The sequence below is a fragment of the Schistocerca nitens genome, chromosome 8, assembly GCF_023898315.1.
Source record: "Schistocerca nitens isolate TAMUIC-IGC-003100 chromosome 8, iqSchNite1.1, whole genome shotgun sequence".
In the NCBI taxonomy this organism is placed as follows: domain Eukaryota; kingdom Metazoa; phylum Arthropoda; class Insecta; order Orthoptera; family Acrididae; genus Schistocerca; species Schistocerca nitens.
In genome coordinates this window covers 312,025,330-312,051,984 of record NC_064621.1, presented here as the reverse complement: position 1 = coordinate 312,051,984, position 26,655 = coordinate 312,025,330, and the positions used below count along the sequence as shown (strand labels likewise).

Below are 26,655 nucleotides of genomic sequence, written 5' to 3'. Positions count from 1 at the left end.
TTCATGTTTCTAATTTTACAGTTGTTTTTTTTTCTCAACAGCTCAACACCACTTTGTTTCACATGACTTCTGTTTATTCCATGATCCTTACCAGTAATCTTTGTACACCAATTCTTTATTGTTTCCTCTCTATCTGACATATATCTGGAGTACATTAAGCAGATACCTCTTAGATGAGATTTCTTACTCAGTACATACGTACATTAGATACCCTTGTGCCACAAATTTTACTTGTGTATGTTTGACGGACGGACGTTTGACTCCGTAATAACATATTTCTTTCAGCAGGAACAAATAGAATGCTGTTCACAACAAAATGAATTCTTTTTCTCTTTTTTTCGTGTACCGTCATTACCAGTAGTTATACGAGCTCGTAAAATTTTGCAAGAAGTGGCATTTCTTAGATACAATTATTATAGATGTGTTTCACAGTATGTAAGATAGTTTTAAGCAGAAAAAACATTAATTCATGATTTTATTAGGCAGATGCATTCTTTTGTAGCTGAGATTTGTCACATGGTTTTTCACTGATGTTGTCATTGTATTGCAATGCTTATTCACTGAAATTATTTTGTTTTACTGATAAGGGATGAACTTACTCACATTTTTATTGTGTACTGCGTACAGGATTATGTCAGTTGTTTAGCATTAGGATTTGCAAAATTCTGACTAAACACTGTTGACTGATTCTGTAACTTCTATGATTGTCCACATATGTAATACGTTAAAAAGTTTATCTCTATGTAATTCTTTGATTTCGTATATGATTAAGATTTATGCTTGGGCACCTGCACTGTGGTAGGACTAAGCAAAAAAATGTAAGATTTCACAACAGAGACAGCATAGTTCTTTGTAGTTGCACCGAAAAAATACTTTAGTGTCAAATATGGACTTTTACGCTCAGCAGCGTGGTTGTGAGATATCTTTGGTTTTGAGTTGTCAGAGTTTCCTCTAAGTCGACTCCTGGCCTACTCACACATGAACTAATCTGCTTGTGTTACTGTTGTCGATGTCAGTGGGATGAAAACAATTTATATCTTACACTGAGTCTTCGACAGCGATCACTTCAAAAAATGTGGTGCTGCAGTGTGTGCAGTCATGTTATTGTCGAAATGTATTGCACATATTTCACCGACGGCAGTACTCTTTACTCAAGACACTACAAAAGCTACTGCAGTGCAAATCTAACATTTGTGACGAAAATAATTTTTGAGAAGAAATTCACAGACTATGTGAAATGTGTTTTTCTTGCAGCAACTAATGTTATGAAAACAGACTAGCAAGAACATATATCAAGAAAAGCTAAAACACTAACTCTGGAATTTCTGTGTCATAAAGACTTCCGCATTTGTTAGCATGTATCTCATAGACACCTACTCTTACGAGTATGTTAGTACGCCTAAGCACAACGATTTATTCCTTTTATAATCACAATTGTTAATGCATTATTTGGACCTGTGTACTTTTTTATCGAGCTGTAGTACTTACGTTACAAAATTTTACCTCGTTAATGAATTTCGCAGATTAACATTTGTCAATTACAAACCTCACTCCGCAAAATTCTGACCTGTGAGACTGAGGGATTGTGACAGGAGGCTGAAAATTATTTCATGGCAATTTCTCTACTCTTTGGATTTCACGGCTGTGTAAGCGCCATTGTACTGTTTGAAATTATATGCGGGCAGTGTCATCAGAGATGCTATGTCACCTGGAGACTTGCTTGGACCATCTCTGCTTTGCAAGATATGCGAGAAATTATGCACTCTGTTAATCGTTGTTTGAGGAGACGCAGGAGTCGGTATTGGTGTGTCTGAGTAGTGGTACGGCACAGGGTGAGTGGTACGGTTGCAGTTACATTCTGAGGATGTGGAACACATTGATTTACTGATTAATTATCTGAGATGAGGAAAGAGAGTGAAGCATTTTGAGAAGAATATTTTATTATGATTATCTTAATGAGAAATATAAAACTATTTAATTCAAGGCAATTGATTTCAGAGTTTGTACTTTATTGTGGCATCTTGTAGTTACACATTCGTGGTACAGAGGCTTGAGTATAGGGATTATTGGTTCAGAGACTTGAGTATATGGAAAGATAAACAACCATGCATAATTTTCAATTTGAATTTGCGGGTAGGAAAATGTTCAATGTTTAATATCATTTTTACGGCTTGCTTTTTGAAAAGATCTCGTTTTATGTTAAATACTGTTTACTGTAATTTTTTGTTCATTAATGTTTGTAAAGCAAAAAGAAAGATAAATTTTCAATACAGAACTTTTCTAATCAGAAAAATAATTACATCTGATGTTATAATTTATCCCAACTCATTATCCACATCCAAAGCTCATGGCAAAATATTCACATTTGTGCTTTGCCTGTTTTTAAAAAAAAGAGAGCGCATTGCACCAGGCGCATCTCAGTTAGTTGTAGCTCAGCAAATGTGACGCGCTTTCAAGGCAAGAGCAGTGCAAGGCGTTTTCATTGTACAATAGGTAGCCAATATTAAATAATTAAAAAAAGGAAACATTGAGTTTTTCCAGGGCAGATCCATCACATCAGTTTAACAGTTTATTGATTCACTGTGTTGAATTCAGACAGTATTCTTGTCATTACGAAAGTTTAAACAGACAGCGAACCAGAGAGCACTTTCAAGTTACTTTCTCCCTGTCAGGTTTTGTAAAACACTCTCGCAATCGAATTCTTACGTTCGAAGTTCAGTGACACTTATGAAGTGTCCGAATTAGTAAAATATAATGGAAATGTAGTCTTCTGCCACTACTACTCAATCTGTAAATCGAAGAATCAATAACGGAAATAAAAGGTAAGTTCGAGAACGTCATTAAAATTCAAGTTGAAAGGTTATCAGTGATATAATTCGGTGATGGCGTTTATCCTCAGCGAAGGCGAAGAAGAATTACAAGATATGCTGACTGGAATGAACAGTTTGATGAGTTATAGATCATATATTGAGAGTAGACCGAAGAAAGACGAAAGGGGTAAGATTAGCAGAAATGAGAATAGCGAGACACTTAACATCAAAATTGGTGGTCACGAAGTAGATGAATTTAAGTTACAGCTTACCCACGTTTCTGTCTTCTGCCATGTTGGAGATATAGTCGGGTGAAATCGGATGAATATTTTTGAAACAGCCTGCGTGATTGCACCAGACAAAAAATTAATCACCCCACAGGAGACATCACATCAGTACTATGTAGCACCGCTTCTGTACTTGATAACGCCTCGGTTCAGTGAGGAAGAGAATGCGCAAGTTGCTTTGGGTACGCCATATTCAGCTGAGGACACTGATTGACGATTAGACCCCGTAGAGCAACGAAACTGCAGGGACGTTGATTGCTACTTTTTACCCGTTCTTCAGGTAGACCCAATCACTTTTTGTAGAACTAAGATCGCGTGATTTAGCTGGCAAGTCGAGATGCAATATGGTGCCTGAGTGCTCTGAACACTACTGTTGTCATCTTGCAACACACGAGTGCCCACAGCACACACATCGTGAGGATGTGGAAGGAAGTGGAACGGTTAGTCACGGAGAATGTTGAAATAAACATTCATGTACAAGGGAATCTGAATAAGTATGGTATGAAATCGGCCTCAACTACACTCGCCACACTTGGCAGGTTAAACGTCTTACTTCGCCATCGGTGCACTCGACGCCTTTTATTATTTGAAAAGAGAAAAATTTGCATTGAGTCAAACCACAATAATCGCCTCCCGGCCACTGTTGTCCTGTCTCTGTGGCGACTGGCCCGTTGGCAAGTGTCGTTGTGGCCAATGGCCTTTCCGTGGTACCTGACTTCAAAATTAGGGATGAGTGATGATGGTAAATAACTGATGATCCCTCGATTATATCATCAACGTATAGACATCGATGATCAATAATAATCGCCCATAAAACATCAATGTTTTTAGCATGAAAGGTAAACGTTCAATTTATAGAATGATGTAAAAAACAACACAGAATAAAATCTAATATCACATTTTTTAATCTACAAATACACCAATAATTAACATTATGTATCTGACAACATTTTATCTACAGACAGTAGAAATAACTATTTTGAGAGTAGTTACCCCTTCATGAAATCGACGGAAGGGATCGTTCGTGAGTTACAAAGTCCTACCAGCAGTCTAGGTTGCGCAGCGACTGTGCGTAGTGAGTTAAAAAGAATAGGTAACCATGATCTAGAAACTCCTCATAAGCTACATATTTCTGTACTCAGTGCTAAGCGACATTTGAAGTGGTGTAAAGAGTGACGCTGCTGGACAATGGATGACTGGAAATGGGTGATCGGGACTGATCTGTCACACTACATCCTGTGGCAATCCTATGGAAGGGACTGGGTTTGGCGAACGCCTGGGGAGCGCTACAGTCCATCATGTAGAGAGATAACAGTGAAAAAAGGTTCAAATGGCCCTGAGCACTATGGGACATAACATCTGAGGTCGTCAGTCCCCTAGAACTTAGAACTACTTAAACCTAACTAACCTAAGGACATCACACACATCCGTGCCCAATGCAGGATTCGAACATGCGACCGTAGCAGTCGCGCAGTTCCCGACTGAAGCGCCTAGAACCGCTCGGCCACAGCGGCCGGCCACCAACAGTGAAGTACAGTTAGTCTGTGGTCTTCTTATTGTGATTAAGGAAACTTTAACTGAAGTAAGATATGAACACATTTTACAGCAAGGTGGACTATGTACCATAGAGGAACAGTTCGAAGACGATGATCGTATCATTAAGGCAATGCACCCTGTCATAAAGCAGCATCTGCGATCGTTTCTGGACAATAACACTCTTGAAATGTGCCTGTCCGCACAGAGTCGCCACCTGAACCCAATGGAACGCTTTTTGGGTGGGTTACAACGTAAACTTCACTCCAGACCCCAGAGATCAACATCACCACCTTCTCTGGTTTCGCCACGACACATTCAGTCATCTCATTGAAAATGCCCCCAGCAGAGGTCAACCCGAGACATAAAAGCGAAGGTTGGACACAACCCATAGCAGCGTCCACTAACAGGTGTTCGGTTAGTTCGCTCAGATAGTATACTGTGACATCTATTGGCTGCTTCCGCGCCGAATTTTGTCTGGCCTTGTCGGAGTAACGTCACCTGGAGAAGTTGGTGGCGAACTGGTTGAAGACGAAGACCTTCTGGTGGAAGGGCCGGGCGAGGCCCTTCCGCGCGAGCCGCACCAGCTCCGACTTGTTGGGCGGGAAGCGCACGCGCTCGTCGAGCTCGTACGTGGGCACCACGAAGGCGCACAGCCGGCCGCCCTGGCAGTCGGGCGGCCGCGGCCGGCGCAGGAAGGCAGCCACGCCCTCCGCCAGCCCCGAGCTGGGCACGATGTCCACGTCCGTGAGGAAGACGTGCGACGCCTGGCAGTTGGCGCGCGCCACGTTGCGCATGTGGTTCTGCGGGTAGGGCGCGCGCGTCCGCCACCTGCGCAAACCAGCAGCGTACCAGCTTCAGCTGTTTTATACCACAGAACAAAATTAAGGGATCACTTTTTCGAACTTCCATAATTGTCTCCCACAGAGACGCAGCACGTTTGAAATCTACACTACTGGCCATTAAAATTGCTACACCAAGAAGAAATGCAGATGATAAACGGGTATTCATTGGACAAATATATTATACTAGACCTGACATGTGATTACATTTTCGCGCAATATGGGTGCATAGATCCTGAGTAATCAGTACCCAGAACAATCACCTCTGGCCGTAATAACGGCCTTGATACGTGAGTTCACCGCGATGTCGCCAAACACGGATGCGACCATCATGATGCTGTAAACAGAACGTGGATTCATCCGAAAAAATGACGTTTTGCCATTCGTGCACCCAGGTTCGTCGTTGAGTACACCATCGCAGGCGCTCCTGTCTGTGATGCAGCGTCAAGGGTAATAGCAGCGGTGGTCTCCGAGCTGATAGTCCATGCTGCTGCAAACGTCGTCGAACTGTTCGTGCAGGTGGTTGTTGTCCTGCAAACGTCCCCATCTGTTGACTCAGGGATCGAGACGTGGCTGCACGATCCGTTACAGCCATGCGCATAAGATGCCTGTCATCTCGACTGCTAGTGATACGAGGTCGTTGGGATCCAGCACGGCGTTCCGTATTACCCTCCTGAACCCAACGATTCCATATTCTGCTAACAGTCATTGGATCTCGACCAACGCGAGCAGTAATGTCGCGATACGCTAAACCGCAATCTCGATAGGCTACAACCCGACCTTTATCAGAGTCGGAAACGTTATGGTACGCATTTCTCCTCCTTACACGAGGCTTCACAACAACGTTTCACCAGGCAACGCCGGTCAACTGCTGTTTGTGTATGAGAAACCTTTCCTCATGTCAGCACGTTGTAGGTGTCGCCACAGGTGCCAACCTTGTGTGAATGCTCTGAAAAGCTAATCATTTGCATATCACAGCATCTTCTTTTTGTCGGTTAAATTTCTCGTCTGTAGCACGTCATCTTCGTGGTGTAGCAATTTTAATGGCCAGTAGTGTAGTTCAAAAGTGCCAGCAAGCCTCCCCCTGTAATTGTGCCAAAGCGCATCACCCGCGACCTCACCCTCGAGCTCGACGGCGCTTCAAACAGCAATGAGTTGACACATGCGAGAAGGAAGCTAATGTAACTCTAAGTTGGGCTAATAATGTCATATTGGCACCAAATCTCACGACAATTCTGCCAAGCGCCACACGATAGAATGGTTACCTCACAGTCCCGCTTAACCATATTTCATCCCTTATTTTGACGTCTCTCTGATGGAGGTCAGAACCGCGATGCCCAGCTTTGAAATCACGCGGTTTCCTTTTCGGTGGTGAAGGAAACTATTTCAGACTCACCATCTCTCAGAATTGACACGAAGAGGCCTCAGGGAGTGGCATAAAGGTCCTCAATGAAACCATCCCTTTCCCTAAGGCGTTCATTTCCACACGCTTCGCTGTCCATTAGTTGATAGTGCAACAGGAAGACGTTCTTGCTGATACCCTCGCACGTTAAAACCTTTCCCTAAGGAAATTTTGGTGCTGCATCCCCATTAAACGTGATCACACCCCTTTGGAGTGCAGCGGGGCGGAAATTTTTGCCCTCGTGTACATGTTGGAATCACTAGTGACCGTTCAAAACCATCTGACGGAATTTCAACGCGATCCGAAGCAACAACGGGTACTGTATGTTTTCTCACCCCTCCCGTTCGGCGCTCTACTGTGGCCTGAGCACAATGCCGTAATACATTGACACATGCGTCAATAGAACGACAAAATGTCCCTCTAAGCCCCCCCCCCTCCAGTTGGGCAATACCCTCGGTGTCACCCACACACCTTTCTTGAGCACGTTACAGATGTACATGTCAGACACTCCGACACTAACTGTGCCTCGCGGCTGTTCTAGCGCCTGGAGTTAGGTAAACCGCGTCTTAGGTATGTCGAAAGCGTTACCTAACCCTCAGGTGCTGTGGCTGAATTGCTGTAGTAATTTTTGACAGCTACATTTGTAACGTACCCAACGAAGATGCGCGAATGGCACCGAGGGGTTCCCGAACTGGAGGGGAGGAGTCTTAGAGGGATCCTTTGCCGTTTTATTCAAGCACATCTTAATGTTGCACTATACGGTGATCACGCCACAGGTGTGCGCAAAACGAGAGGGCTGAAAAAGCAAACAGTATCGTTTGTCTCTTCGTATCATGTTCAGATTTCTTCTAATGGTTTCGAACGGTCCCTATCGGTTACGTCCTGCACAGCAGCGCAAAAATTGAGGCCGCATCACACTCCAAAAGGGTGCGATACTTTCAATGGCGTTGTTGGCCTACCATGTCCTAAGAAACAGCTGAATCGTCCGAGGGGTCTCAACTGCGTCTAAGGAACAGTGAACCGTCGTCTTAGATCGCAAAATTTGTGGAAATAATCGCCCCACGGAAACGGGTAGTTTCGTTGACGCACTTTATGGTACATCTGAAACCTTTTCTGTCGATTCTGAGCGGCGGTGCGTCTGAAAAGTTATTCTCGGCCATCCAAGAGAAAACTGCGAGATTTCAACGCTGGGCATCGCTGTGCTGACCTCCATTGCAGAGAAAAGTTGTACGCACATTAAAAATGTCATACTTATGCGTCGCAATGGGACGCAATCATAGGGTTTCGAAAAAGTGACCCTTTAATCCTGTTGCTCAGTGTGCATTCCATTCTTCAGCAAAAAGTTTTAAAATTACTTAAGTGTCAAATAATTCTATTAAAAGTCTAAACATTAATCTACGTTTCAGAAATTTATAATTACATAGCCAGCCCAAAAATAAAAAGAATAAAAACCAACGGAGGAGAAAGCGAAAGGAGACTTCATGGGTTCGGAGGATATGTGATGTTACTTCAGTGATAACAACATCGAGTCAAACTCACAAAGAACTTGATAGTATGAGGTCACTCATCAGAATGACATTGCACCCCCATTGACCTGGATGCTAGCACTTATCTACATCTACATCCATACTCAGCAAGCCACCTGACGGTGTGTGGCGGAGGGTACCCTGAGTACCTCTATCGGTTCTCCCTTCTATTACAGTCTCGTATTGTTCGTGGAAAGAAGGATTGTCGGTATGCTTCTGTGTGCGCTCTAATCTCTCTGATTTTATCCTCATGGTCTCTTCGCGAGATATACGTAGGAGGTAGCAATATACTGCTTGACTCTTCGGTGAAGGTAAGTTCTCGAAACTTTAACAAAAGCCCGTACCGAGCTACTGAGCGTCTCTCCCGCAGAGTCTTCCGCTGGAGTTTATCTATCATCTCCGTAACGCTTTCGCGATTACTAAATGATCCTGTAACGAAGCGCGCTGCTCTCCGTTGGATCTTCTCTATCTCTTCTATCAACCCTATCTGGTACGGATCCCACACTGCTGAGCAGTATTCAAGCAGTGGGCGAACAAGCGTACTGTAACCTACTTCCTTTGTTTTCGGATTGCATTTCCTTAGGATTCTTCCAATGAATCTCAGTCTGGCATCTGCTTTACCGACGATCAACTTTATATGATCATTCCATTTTAAATCACTCCTAATGCGTACTCCCAGTTAATTTATGGAATTAACTGCTTCCAGTTGCTGACCTGCTATTTTGTAGCTAAGTGTTAAGGGATCTATCTTTCTATGTATTCGCAGCACATTACACTTGTCTACATTGAGATTCTGCTGGGAAAGTGATTGTAAAACCATTACACCCTTTTCTGAGACAGTATGGCCCACAACTGATTCAACTGGTTTTTGATATCCTACATACTGGAAATGGGTCATAATTGATGTTCGAGCTAGTCTCACATACACCTAATGAGCCACAACATTACGATCACTGACTTACTATCGATATGAAACCATCTAGGCAATAGCAGCATTACCTGGCGTGGAATGACGGCTGGTCAGTTGTACGGATGGTGCATGTAGTATCAGTGAGCATGCTGTCCGTGTGTAGGGTGGGGAAGGCGCGCGATCTATCTGAGTTTGACCAAGGGCATACGCTGATAGCCCAGAGGCTCAGCACGAGAATTTCGTAAATCGTTCGATTTGTCGGGTGTTCGAGTGGTGCTGTAATGAGTGTCTTCGAAACAGGTGAAATCAGGCCCAGATGTCGTGCGGATGGGCGTCACTCATCGTTACAGATGTGGGACGTCGTAGGCTGGGCAGGTTGGTAAAACAGTCAGGTGGCAAACTGTGGCGGAACTAATATCAGACTTTAATGCGAGGAAGAGCACAAGTGTGCCCGAACACACAGTGCACTAAACAGTACTAACGACGGGCCTCCACAGCCGACGACTCATGCATGTGTAAATGTTAACACCACGATATCGGCAACTACGACTGAAATGGCTGTGTGACCATCGACACTGGACGTTGGCGCAGTGGCAGAGCGTGGCATGGTCTCACGAATAGCAGGACCTTCTGCATCAAGCCGACGGGAGGGCGCGAATCCGTAACCTTCCAGGGGAACAGCTCCTTGACGCCTGTACTACGGGACTGGGGGCGGCTTCTTTGTGCTCTTTGGAACATACACGTGGGCCTCCGTGAGTCCAATGGAGCTCGTGTAAAGCACCATGACTGCCAAGGAGTATCGTATACTGGGTGCAGACCACGTACGCCCCTTCGTGAAGATCATGTTTTCCGACGACAGTGGCATTTTTCACTAAGATAGCGCCATGTTACAAAGCCAAGAATATGATGGAGTGGTTCGAGGAACACAGTGGCGACTCCCAGTTGATTTGCTGGCCACCTCAACTCACCACATCTGAACCTCATCGAGCACATCTGGGATATGATTCAACGTGCACTCAGAGCTCATCGCGCTGCTCCCCGGAGTTTACAGGAATTAGGTGATTGTGTGTGCAGATGTGGGGCCAATTTTCTTCAGCGATCTACCAAGGTCTCATTGTTTCCATGCCACGGCGCGTCGTTGCTTTTATCCGCTTCAATGGTGGACTTACCGGCTATTAGGTAGGTGAACATAATGTTGTGACTGATCAGTGTACATACGTTCTATCAGTGGACAGATCTGGAGCTCTTTCTGCTCTGTCGGGCAAAAGGAGGTCCGACACGAGTAATAACACAATTACGATTTATTCTGTTTTTACCGTAATTACCATTGTTTCTTGGAAATTTCGTTCACAATAGCCTTAGATATACGATCACCAAAATGTACGATAGCAAAACACAGAGGTATGCGACGACCCTCAGATGCAAAGGTACTATAATGTTGTTGTTGTTCCTTAATGAACAGTTCACCATGGCGTCGTTGTGCCTCTCTCCCAGTGCATTCAGTGAACACGAGAAGCATAGCGGCTAAACTACACTGTTGTGTATCACTGCTAACGTACAACTGACACTGACGGAAAAGAAAGCTCTAGACAGATCCGAGCAGTAATGAATGCAAGCTTTAGAGTGAAGAGTAAAGTGGGCATTCTGTTGTGAACAGAAAGTACGATGAGTGAATGGAGCAAGTTCGTTTACAAACAAGACACACTGCAAATACCGCCGACATTTACACGCTTGCGCAGATATTTACAGTGAAATACGAGTACAGGCACAAAGATAACTGAGTATCCTTGTTCTTGTTGTTGTGGTGGTGGTGGTTGTGGTGCTGGTGGTGGTGGTCTTCAGTCCGAAGACTGGTTTCATGCAGTTCTCCATGCTGCTCTACCCTGTGCAAGCCCCTTCATCTCAGAATAACTACTGCAACCTACGTCCTTCTGAATCTGCTTACTGTATTCATCTCTTGGTCTCCCTCCATGATTTTTACCCCCCCCCCCCCCCACGCATCCCTGCAGAGCTAAATGTGTGATCCCTTGATATCTCAGAATGTGTCCTATCGGTCTACCCCTTATTTTAGGCAGGTTGTGCCACAAATTTCTTTTCTGCTCAATTCTATTCAGTACCTCCTCATTAGTTATATGATCTACCCATCTAATCTTCAGCATTATTCTCTAGCGCCACATTTCAAAAGCATCTATTTTCTTCTTTTCTAAACTGTTTATCATCCGTGTTTCACTCCAGAATTGACTAAACTCCGTACAAATATTTTCGGAAAAGACTTCCTGACAAATCTGTATTCGATGGTAACAAGTTTCTCTTCCTCAGAAACGCTTTTCCTGCCATTGCTAGTTGACATTTTATATTATCTCTACTTGCCGTTAGTTATTTTGCTGCTCAAATAGCAAAACTCATCTAGTACTTTAAGTGTCTCGTTCTTTGATCTAATTTCTTCAGCATCACCTGATTCAGTTTGACTACATGCTTTTGTTGATGTTCATCTTATACCCTCCTTTCAAGACACTGTCCGTTCCTTTCAACTACCCTTCCCAGTTCTTTGCTGTCTGACAGAATAACAATGTCTTTGGCAAACCTGAAAGTTTTTATTTCTTCTCCCTGGACTTTAACTCCCACTCCATTTTTTTTGTTTCCTTTACTGCTTGCTCAGTTTACACATTTAAGAACATCCAAGATAAGCTAAAACACCGCCTCACTCCCCTCTTAACCACTGCTTCCATTTCAAGCCCTCGAATCTTATAACTGCCATCTGGTTTCTATACAAGCTGTAAATAGCCTTTCGCTCCCTGTCTTTTACCCCTGCTACCTTCAGAATTTCAATGGGAGTGTTCAAGTCAGCATTGTCAAAAGTTTTCTCTAAGTCTACAAATGCTAGAAACATAGATTTGCCTTTTCTTCCTTCTAAGAGATGTCGTAAGGTCAATATTGCCTCACGTGTTTCTAAATTTCTCCGGAATCCAAGCTGATCTTCTCTAAGGTACGCCCCTAACAGTTCTTCCATTCTTCTGCAAAGAATTCATATTAGTATTTTGCAACCATGACTTATTAAACTGACAACTCGGTAATATTCATACCTGTCAGGACCTGCTTTCCTTGGAATTGAAATTATTATATTCTTCACGAATTCTGAGGGTATCTCCCTTGTCTAATACATCGTGCACAGCAGATGGAAGAGTTTTGTCATGGCTGATATTCCCAAGACTATTAGTAGTTGTGACAGAATGTTATCTACTCCTGGGACCTTTTTTCGACTTATGTCTTTTAGTGCTCTGTTAAATTCTTGTGTCCTCGTAGTCTTTCGCGACGGCATACATGAATAAAACGTTCTCGGTTTTCCAGCCACGTCAATTCGAATAAAATCCTCGAACTTTCGATGGACATTTCCGCCATCGTCGTCAGGAGTTCACTGACTGCCGGGGCTCGCGTGTATCTTCACGGAGCTTGTCCTCTGATGTGTGATGGAGTTCGCAGCAGTTATTGCTTTGCATCCCATGCATGCTTATGTAATGCGTCCTCACTTGTTGATTGTCTTCATGGGTGTTTCCCAGCACAGTTCTGCATTGCTAGCTAGGCAACTAGCAGGTGTGGTCATCTGGTGGTCACGCTGCGCGGCAGTTTGCGGCCCAGCGTCCGGATTTGGTTGTTGTCTGTCCGGCCAGCACGTTCGTAAAAGGTGCGGGCGGTCGTCTTGAAGAGGTCACGGAGTAGCGATACTTCCGCGATGTCGTGAAGATGTGCGCTTGGGAAGTCGTAAGGCAGGTGTTAGGCCAGCCGAAGTATGCGATTCTGCAGTGTCTCCAGCTTCTTCAGTTTGGTTTCGGCGGTGTTCCCCCAGACGACGGCGGCGTATTGTAGTACAGGGCGGAGTAGCGCCTTGCACAGAGTGATGCGCAGCCGTGGTGGTAGTTGGTAACTGGGATTCAGCACCGGGTAAAGTTTGCGGAGCCTGTTCCGCACTTTGTTCTTCATTTCGTGGATGTGTGGACGCCACGTGAGTCGGCGGTCGATGGTGACGGCGAGGTAATGCGCCGCTGGACGCCACGGGACAGGGCTGCCACCGACGGTGAGCGGTTGCAGGCCCGCAGGAACGAGTCGTCTGGTGACGAGCAGGAACTGCGTCTTTGTCCCGTTGAATTGTAGACGACACTTGACGGCCCAGGCCGCCAGGATGTCAACGGTGAGCTGCAGTCGGCGGCGCATGACGGCGGCATTGAGGCTCCTCGTATACAGAGCCGTGTCATCCGCGTACAGGGCGAGCCGCACACGGTCGGTCTTCGGCGCATCAGAAGTGTACAGCGAGTACAGGAGTGGCCCCAAGACCGAGCCCTACGGCACTCCGGCGTTGATGCGTCGGACGGTGGACAATCCGTGCGCGGCTCGCACATGGAAGGTCCGATCTTCAAGATAGGAACGGATGAGACGGACGTGTGACGCCGGTACCCCAAGTTCTAAAAGTTTGAATAAGAGGCCACGGTGCCACACACTGTCTAAAGCACGCGACACGTCCAGGAACACCGCGCCGAAGAACTCGCGCTGCTCAAGGGCGACGAACGCATCTTCCACTAGCCGAAGGAGTTGGTAAACTGCTTATTGGCCCCTGCGAAATCTTCAGGTGGAGGCCTTCCTCGTCAACGTGGCGCTGCAGTCGCCTGATGTACATCCTTTAAAAGACCTTGGAGACGGCCGGCAGTAAACTACAGGCCTGTAGTTCGCGGCTTGGTGCAGATCTTTCCCCATCTTCGAAAGCGCCACGATCTCTGCATGCTTCCAGGACTGAGGAAAACTGCAGGACCGGAGGATTTCATTAAAGATGTTGGCGAGATGAGTAACAGCCATTGGCGGTAACTTCTTGAGAAGGGCGTTGGGAACTTCGTCTGGGCCCGCAGGACTGCCGGGGCTGCTACGGTTTCTCGCTTATATAGACATGATGACATCATCAGCAGCCAATCAGATCAATCCAATGTGGCGCGCGCGCTTAAGTCGACCCGGGCAACTAGCGGAGCTGTTGCCGTGGCAGCACTGGTGACGTCAGGTGGCGCCAGGGGCAGGCGCCACGTTTGAAACTGCCGCTCCCGCGTCGTGCATCTGTCTCTGCTTTCTTTCGATGTCCAACGCCCGTCCCCTGCCCTGCTAAGTGTGTATCCCTGGTCTCTGTTGAAATTGTTGTTGTTTAAACGAATCTAGGCCGCTTCCTTTGTAACGGAGTCCCAATATATAGACGCATGAGCCAACACTTTTGTATTTTCGAACTGTATTTTATGTCCTTTTTCTAGGGAATGCTCCGCTATGGCCGACTTGTCAAGCTCTCTTTGTTTTATATGGCGCTTGTGCTCAGTACAACGCTCCAGGCTAACCATTAGGTCGTTTGGCCTATCTTCATTCTCTTGAGTGTCTCAACAAATTTCTGCGGGTTGACAACATGGTGTTCGCAATGTCCCAGTTTTGGTGCTAATAATCCTGCCAGATGTTTAGCAAGTCTTCAGGTGGGCGAACGGATTGCACTAACAATGGGCCTCAGAGGAAAACCTTCCTTGTGTATCTTTGGTATTTCATAATGCCTGGGAAATCTGGCGGCACGAGGCGTTAATTTCTTCACCACTTCATCTGGTAAGGCAGAATCCTTCAATAAGTTCCCTGTGTTTCTGACAATGGCCTGTGTGGGACCACGACTAAGCTTGCGGTACGTGGGGTCTTCTAATAAATGCATCATCTTCAGGTGGTAGTCTGCAGGGTTCAGAACCACGGTCGCATTCCCTTTGTCGGCTGGCAAGACAACCAAGTCTTCATTCTCACGTAATAACCGTAAGCAACGTCGTTCCTCCTGTCTTATATTAGATTTTGGTGGCTTAGCTTTCGCCAGAATATGGCTGGTAGTTAGCCTGACGTCCTCAGCTGCATCGTGCGGAAGATTCCTTATGCACTGCTCTATTCCACTAATTATATCTAATATTGGCAGACGTCGTGGAGCTGGAGGAAAGTTGAGGCCTTTACTCAGCGCTGATATAGAGCCATCGTCCAGTCCTTTGTTGGAAAGATTAACAACCGTTCTAAGGGCCTTATCGTATTTCACAACAGTTCTTCCGTGGTCCAGCCGGTCGAACTTGGAACATTGCTTCGACGTTGCCTTGGATAAACTTGCATGTTGTTGCGCTGCCATGGCTACACCAGCAATTCCGAATCAAATGATGACAATGTTGATGACAAAGACAGATGACATTTAAGTAGGTTCCTAGCATTATAATCAAGCTCGTACCTTGTCTGTCGTATCCGCTATCTCACTACGGCGCGACTGGTCCTCTTCAAAATTCTGTCCACTGCAGCAGTTCGAATGCGGTGCTTGACTACTGCAAAGCGAGGAATTACCTCCTTGTCCCGGCAGCGTTGTAAAAATGCCAAAGAACTCAGCAGATGTGATCTCTTTTTCCGCAGTTTTTCTAACATCTCATACTGCGTATTGTGTCCTCACCGTAGAGGAAAGCTACGTGTCCTCTGAGTCTTTCGCGACGGCATACATGAATAAAACGTCAATTCGAATAAAATCCTCGAGCTTTCGATGGACATCTCCGCCATCGTCGTTAGGAGTTCACTGACTGCCGGGGCTGCTACGGTTTCTCGCTTATACAGGCATGATGACATGATCAGCAGCCAATCAGATAGACGCAATGTGGCGCGCGCGCGTAAGTCGACCCGGGCAGCTAGCGGAGCTGTTGCCCGTGGCAGCACCGGTGACGTCAGGTGGCGGCAGGGGGAGGCGGCACGTTTGAAACTGCCGCTCCCGCGTCGCGCATCTGTCTCTGCTTTCTTTCGATGTCCGAAGCCCATCCCGATGCCCGTCTGTTAAATTCTTCTCACAGCATCATGACACCCATCTCATCTTGATCTACATCCTCACTGTTTCTATAATTTTACCTGCAAATTCATCTCCTTTATGCTGATAGTCTATATACTCCTGCCACCTTCTAGCTTTCCCTTCTTTGCTTACGACTGGTTTTCCATCTGAGCTCTTCATATTCATACAGCTGCTTCTAACTTCTCCGTTTTAATTTTCCTATAGGCGGTATTTGCCTTTCCTCTAGTGAAATATGGTTCTGAATCCTTATATTTGTTTTTTTTTTTTCAAAACTCAAAAATCTAATAGTATGAAAGAATTGTGTTTAGCATATTGGATTTACCCACCGAATTCCTCATTTTATGAAACAAATTTTCAGTCCCCTGTGATTATTTTGCGATTCGGATTGAAATTTCATGGGTACTTCCCCTTCAAAAAAAAAAAAAAAAAAAAACTCGTGACGGAAACACAATCGAACTCTTCTGTTTTCGCCCCACAAGGGGTATTACCTCCAGGTTGGAAACCGCTGCGGTAGAGGCTGTAATAATGTCACCTCACCTGATGGTGTCGGCGGTGCGCATGCGCACGAGGTCGCCGAGCATGGCGCCCGGCGTGTGGCAGTCGTTGCCGAGCAGCGCGGCGCGGCGGGGCTCGTCGGCGGACGGCGGCCGCTCCCGGGGGAAGACCAGGTGGAAGGAGACGCGCTCGCGCACCGCCGCGTAGCAGCGGCGCAGGAAGCGCACGTAGCGCAGCACCAGCGGCAGCTCCTCGCCCGCCGCGAACAGCGACACCGACATCGGGCCCGTCCACTGGTGCGCCACCTCGACACGGGCACGCACCATACAGTGTCTACAACTGCCCTCTGCATCCCTACACGAGAAGTAGTCATACACAGCTGTCTTCACAGATCACTCGACAGAAAACATGCATTGCGCTTACGAGCCAAGACATTACGACCTCTTGCTTAATAGGGCGTTAGCCCGTCTTTGGAATGGAACACTGTACCGATTCTGTGCGGCAATAGCACAGCAGTTCTGTGTGGGAATGAATTTGAAAAGTCGTTGGTTTCCGGAGGTGCATATCACTAGCTGTCTACACGCAGGTCACACATTTTCCATAAATTACGGGCCGCTGGTTTATGGACACAACTTTGAATCCTATAGCGTACGAGATGGAGCTACCGGGTTCACATCGGACAAATGTGTTGCCAACAGAGCAAAGTAAGTTCGCTACCATACACTTCAAACCACTGTAATATATTTTTGGCGATGAGACACGGACAATCATGCTGATGGACGATGAGTCGCTTTCGGGGAAGACACCAAGCACGAATGGACACAGGTGTTCTGCAATATTGTTCACGTAGTCCACAGCTGTTATGGTGTCTTCGATTACTACCAAAGACTCCACGGAAGCCAAGATTAATGTCACCCATAGCATAATACTTACTGCCCACACCAGCTTATGTCAGTGACGTTGGCTTGGATTTTGGCGAATCCAGAAGCAACCGTCGACCTGGTGAAACAAGAAACGTGAGTGGTCCGACCTGACGGCGTATTTTTTCCGACGTTCCAGCCTCCATAATTCTATGCTCACTGCAGTTCCAATCGACGCTGTTGTTGGATCAAGAAGGGAACTCGTAAATGTTGTCTGCTGTGGAGCTCCATGTACGAGAATTTGCGCTGAACAGTTTGCTGCAAAACGCTTTCGCGTGCCCCATCAATGTTTTTTGTCGTCAGTTATGTCACAAGCCACGGCCTATCATGCTTTACAGAATGGACAAGCTTCCGACCTCCTGGTTCTGTGACGGAGCGTGTACATCCGACATCTTATCGCCTACTCCTGGTTTCACTGTCGTTCAACCATTTTCCGTCCATGCATAAGACAGCAGCACGCAAACAGCCAACCAGCTTCACTGGTTCCGAAACGCTCGTTTCAAGCTCTCGTGGAGTTGAGGTGGCAAGTAACACTCTCTGGGCCGGAGGTTGTGCTTGGAAATTGTTATTATTCATGAGTTAGTGATCCTTCGCTACTGAAAGCCTACACAGCATTCGAAAGTGAACTCCTGCACGCGTGCTAGTTCTGCTTAGGCAGTTTATTGTTTTTCACAACAATCTTCCCTTAGTCAGAGTCTGTCTAAGTCGATTTCACGATTTTTGGCCCCTATCGCCGATGGAATGATGTTCCATTCGTCACTCATCCGCCTGTAAATTTTCCTTACTGCGTGACGTGCCTGCAGTGTCACCAGGCGGCATTCAGCCTCGTGGTTGGCAGAGATCATAATGTTTTATTAGATCTCTCTGTGGTACCAGTCTTCAAACAAACGTACACCGAATTGAACGCTAAACTCTATATACTGGCCCTCTCTCCTATGAGTCGTCAGATGCATTTTCTCTGATGTTTCGATAGGTATTTGCGATTTAGTTTTTGCGATGTGCAGCTTGAGCCAGACCGAACAAATACTGCTCATCACGTCAGTAGTGGGTCACTGGCCACACGACACCAGCATCAGCACTATCTTATCACCCAGATCATTCCAGGAATACTACAACGCTCAGGCATGTATGCTTGTTATATTTCACTGAAATTGGCATTTCCTTATCACTCCAGGAATGCTACCATGCTCATCCAGTTGTGCTTATCAGATTTTGCTGACATCAGAATCATCGCATCCAGCCACATGACAAGGTCATGCTGGGGAAAGGAGGGCCGCTCCCACACCTCACATCCCCCCATGCTCGGCACGCTATGGCATACAGTTTGCCTCCATCTTGTCAGCATGAAGCGCTCTCATCCCTAAGTGCCCCCACTCGGCAGCCAATGGCGTACAGTTTGTATGTGTGTTGTCATATGCTGTCCAGCATGAAGCGCAGCACTGCTATAACTGCTGCGTTCATGCTTCTCATGGGAGGGACAGTCAGCTATAGTCCACACGTACATGTAATGCACATGCTAAAGTTGATGTGCCCGTGTGCTCATCTATATGTACTGCTACATGCATCATGTGCCTGCATGTGCACCTGCATGTACTGCAGAGTACGTAATCCAAGACACCTGCTGAGTATCCAGAACCCCATCCAAATGCACATCCCCGCACCCATGCTCAGTAGGGAATCTGTGACGTCACGATATTATAACTAATATGAATTAAAAAATTAATTATTGAGAACACAATATAATTATTTTTCGAAACATCTGTCAATGTCACATGCATAATGCCGTCTGTACATCACGTGTTCTATTGACGAGATGGCTGTGTTGAATAAAGAAGAATTTGAGGAGTCTATTTGTTGTAAAAATTTATCAGAGTAATGTACTGAGAGTCTGCTGCATCAAGAGCAGAGGGCCATATAACCGTAGCAGGAGGGAATATTGTCCAACAAATAGCAGGTATGTGTCAGAATGGCAGAAAGATAAATTACGTGATTGGTTTCTCCAACACACGTTCCTGCTTATATCGGAATTGCTTCTGCTTCTTGCGTGGTCGGAGACGGATGGGCATTTTAAGAAAACAATTCCAAAATAAGCAGCACAGAGTGTGTGTAAATCCAGCCATTTAATGTGTCTTCTTGCCATTCTTCTGCATAGCCATTATTTGTTGAACAGCCATATGGTCTTCTGTTATCAAGTTTCTCCACTCTTGATGCAGAAAGCTATGAATACATTTCCCTGATAGAGGTTTACAACAAATACAAAAAAAAAATGGTTCAAATGTCTCTGAGCACTATGGGACTTAACATCTGAAGTCATTAGTCCCCTGGAACTTAGAACTACTTAAACCTTACTAACCTAAGGACATCGCACACCTCCATCCCCGAAGCAGGATTCGAACCTGCGACCGTAGCAGTCGCGTGGTTCCGTACTGGAGCGCCTAGAACCGCTCGGCCACCGCGGCAGGCACAAAAAATACACTTGCCAATTCTTCTTTGCTCAGTGCAAGCGTTCATTAATAAAAGATACGACTGCAGACGGCGATATGCGTGTGACACCGTCGGATCGTTCGAAAAATAATTAATTTGTTCACACATATTGGTTATAATATCATGTCACCTCAGATTCTCTATGGAGCGTGGGCAAGAGGGAGTTCGGGCGCTTCGTGTTCCGGATACTCAGCGGGCGCGTTGGATTATGTATCCCGTAGTGCATGTAGACGGTAGAGAGACGCATCGTACTACGAGTACAAGTACGTGGTAGTGTTCCAGGCGAGCTCATGGGCGCGTTGGATTTCGAGTACACAATAGTACATGCGTTGAACGCACAAGTGAACTGCAGCTGATTCTCGCTCCCACGAAAAGGGAGAACGAAGCGTGCTGCACATCAACCATCTGGTCACCATATGACAACGTGCATGAAAATTCCATGCCTTTACCTGCCGAGCGAGGTGGGGTGGGGCGGCATGGATGTTGGCGTTGGGGGCGGTAGGCAGGGGACGGGAGTCGTGGGGGTGGGCTCTGCCCTCCCTATCCATGGCCTTGGCACGAGGCCTAATGCGCCCGATGCTGACGTCAGTGAAGTATAATAAACTCAACTGCATGAGCATGGTAGCATTCCCAGAAGGATAAAGAATTGATGATACTACGTCAGCGAAGTCTTACAAGTACACTCGTCTGAGCATCTTAGGATACCCGGAATGAGCTCGGTGATACGATAGTGCTGATACTGACGTCATCAAAAGTGATTCATCGCACATTGCTTAGTCTGGCTCGTGTCCCCAGTGACCCACTCACTAACTAAATACAGTATCAAAGGCGGTAGAGGCGGTACAGTGCAGGCACCATATTTTAAGTCGAAGTGTGTTTTTTGGTGGTTTTGTATTTTGATATTAAATTATTAAATAAAAAAGTATTTTTAGGAAAAATGCAACCAAGAGAATGAAGCTGTGGACTTTAATTTTTTTATTGCTTCCGTTGTTGTTACAATATACTAGATGGAAGACCCCAACAAATCCTAACTTCTCGACTTGAACCACAGGAGGAGGACTAATATTTTCTTTGATCTCCATTTTTTATAACAACATCTTCTTAAAACGTCTACATGTAAATTTAACTAATTACTGAGTCATTTGATGGGAAAAAGCTTCATTTAATTCCTATGTGTAATTTCATCTAACGAACTGTCACCTGTCTAGTTTGAAGCAGAAATTTTTGAGGAAACCGTATTTCTTTTGGGCTTTTCAGTGGTGTGGTTCGTGTAACTGTCGCTAGATTTTTTTGTAAGGAAGCTAATGGAAACTGAACATATAAGTTCTCCATATAGGCAAGAGCAGCAGAATCTGGAGTCACGCTCTCTTTCTTGGCGATGCGCGAAGTACGGTTTAGTGGATTTCATCGAAAACGTATATTACCGGAGCCGAATTAATTGTATACGCTGATACACTATAAAGTCAGACTAAATATGGGTCAACGGCCTCTATTTGACGCGCAGGACAAGGACATTCTCGAAGAGAACGATTTATTGACAAATACTCACCACGGATTCAGGAACTATTATTCTTGTGAAGACAAGTAGCTCTTTACTCACATGAAGTAACGACTGCTATCGACAGAGTATCTCAAATTGATTCCTATTTCCAGATGTCCAGAAGGCTTTCATAAGCGACTTCCAAACAAATTGCAGTCTACTTACTATCGTCCACAGTTTTTCGGCTGGAATCGCGATTTCCCGTCAGAAATTTCATAGTGCGTAGTAACTGATGGGAAGTCATTGAGTCAAACGGAAGTGATATCTGGCGATGTTGTGGGCACTCTGCTGTTCCTGGTCTACATAAACGGCTTGGGAGACAATCTGAGCAGTCCTCTTAGATTACTTGCAAGTGTTGCTCTCATTCACTGTCTCGTAAAGTCGTCAGATGATCAAAACCAATTGCAAAATGACTTAGAAAAGACAACTGTATGGCGCAAAAATTGGTTATTGACTCTCAACAATGCAAAGTGTGAAGTCATCCATATGAAACCAAAAAGAATCACCTAAATTTCGGTTACACGATATATCAGTTAGGGAATTTCACTAAATACTTAGGAATGACAGTTGCGAATTTCTTAGATTTAAATGATCACATAGATAGCTTTGTGGAGAAACCTAACCGTAGATTGTAATTTATCGACAGAATTTTTGGAAGATGCAACATGTCTACTAAAGAGACTTCCTTCGCTATGCTTGTCGTCCTCTTGTGGAGTACTGCTGAGCGGTGAGATTTCCACATTAGATAGGACTCACGGAGGATATCGAAAAATTTCAAAGAAGGGCTGCTTGTTGTGTATTACCACGAAGTAGGTGAGAGAGAGCCACGGATATGATACGTCGATTGGGGTGGCAGTCATTAAAACAAAGGAGTTTTTCTTTGCGGTAGGCTCTTTGGAGGGAATTTTAATCATCAGCTTTCTCCTCCGAAAGTGAAAATATTTTGTTGGTGCTCACCCACAAAGGGAAAAATGATGATTATAATAAAACAGGAGGAATGAGAGTTCGCATGGAAAGATTTAGGTGTTCGTTTTCCCAGCACACTGTTCGAAAGTGGAATGGTAGAGAAATAGCTTTATGATGGTTCGTTGAACCCTCTGTCAGGCACTTAATTGTGAATTGCAGAGTAGTCATGTAGATGTATATGTTAATACTTCACAACCAAAGTCAACAATTAGGAGTCATGCAGCTGTCTAACTACTTTTAGGAAAGATTCCGAAATTCGATCATTGGAATGAAACATGTTCACTGCAGATAGCTCGTACACCGACACCAACTGGCCCCTAACAACTCCCGTCGGTAATTTCTAAACAACAAATCAGCAATATAGTTCAAAGTTAATAAGAAAGGGTCACAACAAAATATCAGTCTCAGATTTCCAAAGAAACAAATGAATTTTAAACCCTAGACAAGTGCGTAATTTTTTTTCAACACCGCCTCCGACTAGCTAGTGGCTCCATGCCCTGCTCTGAGGACTCTTCGTACAGAACTAAGTCCACGCTCACTAGGCCGCAAGAGTCGCCGTGAAAATCAATAAGTTGCCTAAGCAGAACTAGCACGCGCGCAGGAACACACTTTCGCATGCTGCGTAGGTTTTCAATGGCGGAGAAGTAACCTCGTCGGAAGGACCACTAACTCCAGACTTCATAAATAATATCCACTTTAAGAAACAGCCTCCGGACCAGAGAGCGCACTACTTTCCACATCAACTCCAAGAAAGCTGAAACTCCACACTATTCCACGAAATTATTTAACATTTACGCCTTTCATCTGATCAGAATCAGGAACAGAGGACAAACATTTCATTGGCCGTTTCCTACTTCTACTTATAGCACTTCCGCAAGGTGATATCTTCTGACAGTACTTTAAGAACATTTTCTACAATAGATATAGGAAACGGCGGCCATCGTGGGAAAATTAGTTCCCATAAAATCAGCCTAGTCAGCTCCAATCTTCACCCATTTAGGACGGTTACGGAAAGACTGGCTCATTTTCTTCAGGCCGAACAATACCCACTTCCCTCTTCAGCTGGAAACTGGCTGAGGTGACTGCAATAGCGGACGGGGTATCTTCTATGGGTGGCCAGAAAACATGTTACATGCGTTGCTATACACTATCAGCACGCTTATTTGTCATCAAATAAGGTAAGCACTCATGTTCCACCAACTATTACGCGAAGTTACTTCCCCTCTGTCTCGTGCACCACAACAGAATGGACACCACACGGACCAGCTATGCAGACTGAAAGTTGCCTGTTCATTTGTAATTGAACTTTTTCCTCGCAGTATTTTTCCTTTGCTTCATTCGCAAAATTGTGTTTGCAACTCTATCTGCTTCGATCAATCGGAATAAGCTCTTTAAGCAATCTCTGTTATTTAGACTGTTAACTACATACACTCCTGGAAATGGAAAAAAGAACACATTGACACCGGTGTGTCAGACCCACCATACTTGCTCCGGACACTGCGAGAGGGCTGTACAAGCAATGATCACACGCACGGCACAGCGGACACACCAGGAACCGCGGTGTTGGCCGTCGAATGGCGCTAGCTGCGCAGCATTTGTGCACCGCCGCCGTCAGTGTCAGCCAGTTTGCCGTGGCATACGGAGCTCCATCGCAGTCTTTAACACTGGTAGCATGCCGCGACAGCGTGGACGTGAACCGTATGTGCAGTTGACGGACTTTGAGCGAGGGCGTATAGTGGGCATGCGGGAGGCCGGGTGGACGTACCGCCGAATTGCTCAACACGTGGGGCGTGAGGTCTCCACAGTACATCGATGTTGTCGCCAGTGGTCGGCGGAAGGTGCACGTGCCCGTCGACCTGGGACCGGACCGCAGCGACGCACGGATGCACGCCAAGACCGTAGGATCCTACGCAGTGCCGTAGGGGACCGCACCGCCACTTCCCAGCAAATTAGGGACACTGTTGCTCCTGGGGTATCGGCGAGGACCATTCGCAACCGTCTCCATGAAGCTGGGCTACGGTCCCGCACACCGTTAGGCCGTCTTCCGCTCACGCCCCAACATCGTGCAGCTCGCCTCCAGTGGTGTCGCGACAGGCGTGAATGGAGGGACGAATGGAGACGTGTCGTCTTCAGCGATGAGAGTCGCTTCTGCCTTGGTGCCAATGATGGTCGTATGCGTGTTTGGCGCCGTGCAGGTGAGCGCCACAATCAGGGCTGCATACGACCGAGGCACACAGGGCCAACACCCGGCATCATGGTGTGGGGAGCGATCTCCTACACTGGCCGTACACCACTGGTGATCGTCGAGGGGACACTGAATAGTGCACGGTACATCCAAACCGTCATCGAACCCATCGTTCTACCATTCCTAGACCGGCAAGGGAACTTGCTGTTCCAACAGGACAATGCACGTCCGCATGTATCCCGTGCCACCCAACCGTCTCACGCGGTCTGCACGTCCAGCACGAACGCTGGTCCAACTGAGGCGCCAGGTGGAAATGGCATGGCAAGCCGTTCCACAGAACTACATCCAGCATCTCTACGATCGTCTCCATGGGAGAATAGCAGCCTGCGTTGCTGCGAAAGGTGGATATACACTGTACTAGTGCCGACATTGTGCATGCTCTGTTGCCTGTGTCTATGTGCCTGTGGTTCTGTCAGTGTGATCATGTGATGTATCTGACCCCACGAATGTGTCAATAAAGTTTCCCCTTCCTGGGACAATGAATTCACGGTGTTCTTATTTCAATTTCCAGGAGTGTATGTTTCGGGTTACTGTCGATGCCATGTACAGAACGTGGTTCGCTGGGTTTGAAAGCTGTAGTCGTGATGTTCGGTATTCCATAAACAATAGCACATAGCAACGCCATTAACAGCCAAGTAGCACTAAACTGTCTACGCTACGAGATAGTATTAAATGGTGTAGTTATGTGCTACCGTTTATGACACAATAATAGTGACGAAGGCGATAACATGCGGCAGTCAACAGATTTAACAACGCCAAAACAACAGAATGTTTCCTCTCAGAACTGAACGCATCGAGGACCAGGTGACTCCAGTTGTCGCTCTAGTGGTTTAGAGGGGTGTCAGCAGTATTTCTTCGCGCATGTCAAATAGTAAAGATATTGCTTTTCAAAAGCTGTCAGATGAAAACTGGTTTGTGAGCATGGGTGTGATTTGTACGTAGATAGCCAGTAATGTATTTTTCTGCACAGTATACAATACCTGACAAAAGAAGTGAAGCATCCAGAAAGACCGGAGGGTACGAGAGGGAATCTGATATTTCGGTGATCGCAATATCGAGTGAAATTTGCAAAAAACTAGGCAGTAGGAGCCCACTTATAAGTACGACGTGCAAGATCCCCTCGCTCCTAAACTGATACTGTTATTACTCAGCTTAGCCGCGAGTCCGTAGAGGGTGGTATATGTGACGTACAGTATAACTGGTCAGCATTTCCACCTGGAACTTGCGAGTGTAAGTCGGACCTTCCTTGATCCGCCTTGGTGGGCCGTGTCGTCGGATTTCCTCCTACCTGTGCGCGGTGCAGCTCTCGTAAATGTCGTCCCGTGCAGATTCTTCATTGGCGCATTGGATGTCTCTGTCGGTGGAAGTTCATTATCTGAAATTGCTGTCGATCAACTTTGGGGTATCTGTTTACTCGAAATTAACATTCAGAATGCCGTAATATCACTTTTATTCCTATTACATCAATAATGAAACACTCATGTCACAAACTACTCGTAACCGAGAGCATGGCTACCATCGAACAAGACAGGAAGAGCTCTTTAACGCCGACTGCCGACTTTGGCGCGCAGTCCGTATCTCTAACCAGTTTCGTCACAGTTCGTGGATTTCCGATCAAGTTCGTACTTAGTAAGATATGCATTTGTTAATGAACGGATGTGAATTTTAACGAGGCAAAATTATGATAAATAGTTTTAAACGTCCAGAGGCTCCTCCTAGTATTCATGCAGTCATAAATGACTTTAATTATTAAATATAAATAAACAAAATCGGTGACTTTGGCGCCAAGATGGCGGTACTTCCTATCATGTGTATATTTCCCAGGCTGACGCTTGT

The 26,655-nt window shown here is 45.8% G+C and overlaps 1 protein-coding gene across 1 annotated transcript in view; it reads right to left on the bottom strand.

Annotated features, from left to right (window-relative positions):
- Positions 1 to 26,655, bottom strand: part of LOC126199542 (beta-1,4-glucuronyltransferase 1) — a 123,402-nt gene that overhangs the window by 52,018 nt on the left and 44,729 nt on the right. Inside the window, exons 4-5 of the mRNA XM_049936463.1 lie at positions 16,707 to 16,969; positions 5,132 to 5,461 (exon numbers count right to left, since the gene is read on the bottom strand). Of these exons, the coding sequence (XP_049792420.1) occupies positions 5,132 to 5,461; positions 16,707 to 16,969 (593 nt within the window). The remainder of the gene's footprint in view (positions 1 to 5,131; positions 5,462 to 16,706; positions 16,970 to 26,655) is intronic.